The sequence below is a fragment of the Ochotona princeps genome, chromosome 5 (assembly GCF_030435755.1).
Source record: "Ochotona princeps isolate mOchPri1 chromosome 5, mOchPri1.hap1, whole genome shotgun sequence".
Lineage (NCBI taxonomy): Eukaryota > Metazoa > Chordata > Mammalia > Lagomorpha > Ochotonidae > Ochotona > Ochotona princeps.
Window position 1 is genome coordinate 66,768,053 of NC_080836.1, and position 6,697 is coordinate 66,774,749.

General features: G+C 37.9%; 1 protein-coding gene across 5 annotated transcripts in view; it reads left to right on the forward strand.

Moving 5' to 3' along the window:
- The window catches only part of ANKAR (ankyrin and armadillo repeat containing), a 46,443-nt gene extending 40,802 nt beyond the window's left edge, over positions 1-5,641 (forward strand). For 4 of the 5 annotated variants that reach the window (XM_058664718.1, XM_058664714.1, XM_058664716.1 and 1 more), the window contains 4 exons: positions 1,990-2,099; positions 2,865-3,061; positions 4,081-4,127; positions 5,386-5,641. In XM_058664718.1, coding sequence (XP_058520701.1) covers positions 1,990-2,099; positions 2,865-3,061; positions 4,081-4,127; positions 5,386-5,633 — 602 coding nt within the window. In that variant the 3' untranslated portion in view covers positions 5,634-5,641. Of the gene's footprint in view, positions 1-1,989; positions 2,100-2,864; positions 3,062-4,080; positions 4,128-5,385 lie in introns of those variants that run through there. The other variant, XM_058664719.1, reaches the window with a different exon arrangement.
- Positions 5,642-6,697: the final 1,056 nt, after the last annotated feature.

Sequence of the window (6,697 nt, forward strand, 5' to 3'; positions counted from 1 at the left end):
CTGGATGCAGGTGTCTTTTTGGAGATTCCAGACTTCCAGGAGTACAGTCACCTTTACAATTAACCCTTTCAACAGGTTATTTTTTGAACCTGTAAGTACATTTTTGTAGAACATAAAATGAGCTTTCGGCTATGAACTACCAATAACAAAAAGGCATATTTACTCTGACATACCTTTGTGTGGTTTCCTTCTAGTCAGATGCACACACTTTGCTAGTATTTGGGGTTCCTTTGCATGGCTGTACAATATAGTCCACTGTCCCAAGAGTCAACAGAGTTCCTGACATACTTACTGCTAATTGTGTAACTGGATATACTCAAGACTTAGTGATTGATCAATAGTAGTTAACTGAGATGATGTATTACTGTCAAAGCAACACAAAACAGTGTCAGGATGATAGTGATAAATAACTAAGGTATTTTTAAAAATGAAGTGGATCACTGAAGGCATCAAAGTAAACTTCATTTGCCTCCCATAGAATTATGTTTCAATGAAGTTTATCTTTGCAGCAAGGAAGGAAAAATCAAATGAATGAAAACTTACTGATGAGAACTAGCTAGGAAAGAAAATCTTAAGTTCTGTAATGTATTTTCATTTACGTAACATTATTAATACATTGTCACAGTAATTCTATGAGAAACAATTGTGGTAGGTTTAAATTTATTTCACACTTTTGTGTGCAAGAAATTCTGTATTATACTAGCATTCAAATCTTAATTTCCCAAAGCTGAGGAGAATTGAATCTCAAAAATTGTTAGACTTCTTCTGTACTCCATTGGCAGACTCATATGCAACTCCAGGTCATATGTATGTCAGGGGTATCCCAGGCAATGTGGGACGTGCAGGCCCCAGGTGCAGTGTAAAGTAATCAATGTGTTCAGTATACCAGGTGACATGGCTCCCAGAAAGGCCAGAAAGGCTCATAAATTTTGCAGAGAATGAAATTTCATTTCCCTTGTGTCAAGTTTTCCTACATGTATCACTTAGCTATTCTCCATTGAAAGTTCTTGCTCCCTCTTTTGTCGCTAAAGTAATGACTTTTAAAACTCTGAAAAAGCAAGCAAGCAAACAAAGTCCGGGCAGAGGCATGGGTGTCTGAATCTCACATGGCTACGGCTGGGAGAATCCATGCAAGTACAGGCTTCCTGCTGGGGATCCTAGCTCCCCATCTACCACTCGCAAAAGGTGGGCAAATCCTGGGCTTGCCCAAGCCCCAGGTCTGAGAATTTTCTCTGTCCAGGTAAGTCAGGGAAGAGGTGCTGGTGTGGAATCCCAGCCATGTGGAATCCACACGGAGCCACTGGCAAATGCCAAGGTGAGGTGGGCCATACCAGACCCAGGGAAGGAGGAGGAGAACCCTACGGTAAGGGGGCTTTGGGGTGATCCCCTGCTGGACTACCACTTTCACTGATGAGCGTGAGAGATGGAATGGTGGCAGATCAGATTGGTTAGGGCTACAACTAGCCAGCTGCCTTCATGTGAGCTGGAGCAGGGAAAAGCTAGGCTGGGTTGACTGTTCTTACTGGTGCTTGGAAAAGCCAGAGTGGGTGTGGGTTGGTTGGGCTTTGCCGCAGCATTAACTGGCAGATGCTGGCACGAGAGGCAAATTCTGTCAAATTAAACTGCAGAGAATGCAAGATCCAGGAGTGGGAGTGAACCCATTAGGGAAACAGTGGGCACATCCCTCTTGGGTTGCCACTCTGACTAGTGAGCATGAGAACCAGAACTGGGGTGGCATGTCTAGACAGAGAATGGGACCTGCTGGCATGTGTGTGGGCTGGATACTGGTGCTGGTTGAGTTGAACTAGGTTTCAGTGCCCATTGAATGGGATGTGGGAGAGCTGAATGGGATGTGGGACAGAGTGGAACAGTCTCCTGTACATATTTGCAGGCATGGGAATCACCTTTGTAAAATGCCATTTTCAAATAAACAAAACCATAGCATATCCATTTATGTAAGTAACAGACTCTTTTTTTCTTAATTTGTAGGGAATTTAATAGCCAGCCTGGCTCATTCTAGAGCTGGTATTCCAGAAGCATTTACCACATTAGGAACAATCCAACGGCTCTGTTACCATTTGCACTCAATTAGAGAAGAGGTAAAAAAAAAAATTCTAAACATATGCTAAAAAATAATGTGGTGTTTCTCATTCTATGTAATAATTTCTCTGCAGACTGACTGATGCTCCTAACTCAAACGAATTCCCTTTTGAAATTAATTATTATTTTTAATCTTTTTATTAACATGTAATATTTGTATATTGTTATGGGGGTATGGTGCAGTATTTCAACACATACTTTAATTTCACCAGGCTGGGCAGAACATATACTCAGCATAAATTGATCAAGCAAGGCAACTAACCTTTCCATTTTCTTGTGAGTGTGGATCCTACCAGCTCCTTTCTTTCAGTTCTTTGTACAGCATATAATATATAATTATGAACTATACTACACTAAAGCTAGCTACTTCTGTTTGTTTCTTGGTACTCATTATCCAACCTGAGTCAATCCTCTTGCCCCACCTCCTCAGACTTTGGTAATCACTCTTCTAAGTTATCTGACATATACAGGGCTGAGTGAGGCTGAAGCCAGGAACCATGACTACCATCGCAATCTCTCATGTGGGTGACAGGGTCTCAAACACTTGAGTCATCTTCTACATCTCAACATGTATTAGTGTGAAGCATGATTGGAAGTTTTGAGACTCAAATTGGCACTATGTATGATATGAGACGTGGTTGTGCCAAGAGGTGGCTTAACCTGTATCCCAACTCCTCCTTCCCCTGGATTAGATACCTTAAGAAAATCTTAAAAAAACAAAACCCAACAAAACAAAAAACCAAACTTGTTCATTCTTTATTTAGGTCCGTACAGCTTGCTCCTGTGCCCTTGGCTACTTAACTTACAATGCAAATGCTTTCCGCATCCTACTGAGGGAGTGCAGGAATAAACCCAATCAGTTCCTCCGTTTAACAAATAACATCAACAAAGATGCAAATATTAACCCAGCATTTTTAAAGGAATTTCAAATACAACAAACAGTGGGACTTCCTTCTCTGAGGTATTGTGCCTTTAACTGAAGTTGCAGTTTTGAAATCCTTGACAGAAGTGACTTTTAAGATTGTTTAATCCCAAGCAAAGTATGAGAGAGATAGGCCTTGATACAAGCATATCCTGTGGATACTGGAGGGGAAACTTCTTTCTAATATCTGTTGTCAAACTCTGTTTTCATTCCAACTCAGTACCCGAATGGAGGGTGCAGCCAGGAAACAAATCAGGTCTCCGAGATCCTGTCTAGCCTGGATTGTTAAAGTGTTTGGGAGACTAGTAACCTCCACATCTAATCTAGGAAACGGTTTTTGAGTAAACAGGGTTCATTTGAGAATTCTGAGCCAGTCTGGAAACATTACCAGTAGGTCTTCAGGGCTGATACAAGACTAGACCAATCCCCGCCCTTCTACTCTTGGTGGAAATGGGGCTAACTCAGACCTGCTGGTTGAAGTAAGGGTGAAGTTTGCCAGGCATTTACTCAGAAGGCTTTTGCCTCCATGTTGCAGTTGCATCATGAAGGTAAGTCTGGAAAAAATGGAAAAATCCACATGTAGGTAACACAAGTACATATATGTTGTTAACTCTACAGTATTGGAAGCGAAAAAGGGGTGTAGGAGTGTAACATGGATTTATGAATAAATTTTTAGTGTAGAGAAAGATGGGTCTATTTTTAGAGCCAACTTGAGCTTTAATTCTTTGAAGAATTGAAAATCCAAACTAATGCCTTCATTTTATAAATAATGTAAGTCAATCCCATAATCAGTTCATATTGGCAGCCCTGTAGAAGTTAAGAAAATGTTCTTTTTCCAAAACCTTGTCAAATATCTCTTCTTGTTGTCATTTCAAGCAGGATCCAAGTTTTAAATATCTGGATTAAGTGAGTAAATGAGTGACTAAACAAGTATCTACAGGTCACATATATGAAAAGGGTCATTAAGCACAGAACATGTTACCTGAAAGAAATCTTAATTTTTTTCTGGATATATTATGTCTTCACTTATTTATTTTATTAAAATGTTTCCCTTTTAGTTTGGAAAAGAATGGAGGACCATCCATAATTCCTGTCTTTAAGAAAGGTAATTAATTTCTTATTTCTGAGATACTGTTTAGCCCTGGCACTTGATAATTCCATGTTCTATCTCTGAAAGTTTGAAATGTACAGGCTACCAAAAAAGGTTTGCTTGCAAACTCTCCTTTTGTAAGCCCAAATACCTAAGACACGTTCCCAATTGTAAGGTCATCTCTACTAGTACCATTTGACAGGATCCTTTTCTACTTTTTTTTTTCTCTAGCCTTGCATAGAAATAACACCAGGTAATGGTGACTTCAAATATAGTTGTATTATTGTCTGTTTCATTACAAGTTATCTATCTATAAATTCTGAGGGCAGAAATATTTTTCCATTACTATTTTGTGCAGTTTTTAACCTGGCTGGTAGATGACAATTATGTGACCTAAGTCTGAGAAGACTACAGCTTGTAGTTTCTAATGTTACTCATTCTCTCCTATTATACATACAACAGGAAACAAATTCTTATTAATGTCATGTATTTGATTGGTACTTGTTCATGTGTACTTAGAGTAGGACCAAGCATAGTCAGAATCAAGAAGAGAACCATTTAAAGTCACTAGTGGTTTGCTGATGTCACAGGAAGGAGAATAGGGAAAAATATAAAAGGACAGGAATCAATTTTATTTATTCAAGGTGTATCTGAAGGAAGCTAGATATGAGTATCAGTAGAGGCTGTGAAGGTATTTCGGAAAGTTCAATTGCGCACAAAGAAACTTATCTTCTAATTCCATTTTTCCATGAATTTTTTGTGGTAGTCTCATGTTTCTGAATATCATAGAGAGAATACCCAGTTTTTCTATAGTTTCTTTCATGAAAGAATAAACAAATGATTAGTCATTTCTGCTTTTTTTCTTCACTACTTTCTGAGCCAAACATTTTACCAGTAATTGTATAATGAAGTTTTCCCACGTTTATGGCAATCTTAAGGAAAAGTGAAGACATATAGCAAGTCTCTGATAAAACTCATTTTATTCCATCTCAAGTCTGTCATTTCAAAATGCCTTTTGCATTATCTTTTGGTATTAAGATACCTCTTGCTTAAATGATATTTGTTATTTTATTAGTGACAGTTTGGCATAATGAAAAGTTGGCACATTATATTTTGACCTTTTCTGTTACTTAAAAAAGTCTGGAAGCTAATTGGTCTTTTAGTATGTTTTAGTTCTTCAAAGAAGACAAAACTACACAGAACTAGTAGTAATGATATTATACCATGGGCAGACAGCTTAAGGGACATTTCATTGTGCCTCTTTAATTTTTAGGAAAAGAACACCGAAGAAAAGCAAAACCTAAAATTCAACCAAGAGATTCTTTGACTTTAATACCTCCTGTAACTAACTTAAAGGGACTCTTCAAAACATCAGAAAATGCTGATGTTCCCCTTAGTATACTTTCTTTTTCGTCTGCACTTTCATCGGATATCATAAACATATCAAGACCAAGAATAGTGTGCTTGAACAAACTTGGGAAAAACATACAGAAAGCCAACTCAGAGCCTTCAGAAAGCTAATAAAAGCACTCGAGTATGAGAGCAATCTTTTACTAATTTTTTTATTATGGTAAATATATGTAACGAAGCAGTCTTTTTGAATGGCTTTTCATTATCAATTTAATCATCATAAATAGAATTTCTTGAAAATGTCTAATATTTACCATCAGACCAGAATTAATGGTTTCAAAATATATGACTTGTGTAATTAAGAACACCTGTATTTCCATTTAAAAAATTTTATTATGTTCTGCCCAGCCTGGTAAAATTAAATTTATTTATTTATTTATTTATTTATTTATTATTATTTATTATTATTGACCTTTTAGTTAAGACTGGTTAGAACAGCCTCAACCCACATTGGAGTACTCTGACCTCAGTTTCCTGCTAACGCGCTCTTGGAGTAGGGAGTGACAGCTTGAGAAATTGGGTTCCTGAACCCACATGGGAGACTTCAATTGAACTGTGTGCTGAGCACTGAACATATAAGCCCCGAGTACCTGTTTTCTCCCAACACACCAATGATAGGACCTACTTACACTTAGGGTTTTCCATGTGGTGCATACTAAAGCCTATTTTCTTTGCCACTATAAGAGACTTCTTTAATCTTCAGATTCAATTGAAAATCATCTTAGTAGCTTTGAGTCACAATTTCCTGATGGTTGAACTAATATTTAAGAAATGTAGGGAAGAATGGAAAGGGATAAATTATTCAAGTGACAAGAAACTGTATATCATTTATTCAGCACTGTTAAAGATAGAAATTCACATCAATGTACTTTGTTTTTAACAGTCTTCAGAGCACAACCTGTAAGTTTGACATTGAGACTATAGTTTTTTTTTTTATTATTCATTAATTACATTGTATTACGTGACACAGTTTCATAGGTACTGGGATTCTCCCCACCCCTCCCCAAACCCTCCCCCCATGGTGGATTCCTCCACCTTGTTGCATAACCACAGTTCAAGTTCAGTTGAGAGTCCCTCTTTGCAAGCATATACCAAACATAGAGTCCAGCATCTTATAGTCCAGTCCAGTTCAACGGCTTCTTAGGTAGACCCTCTCTGGTCTGAAGGCAGAGCCA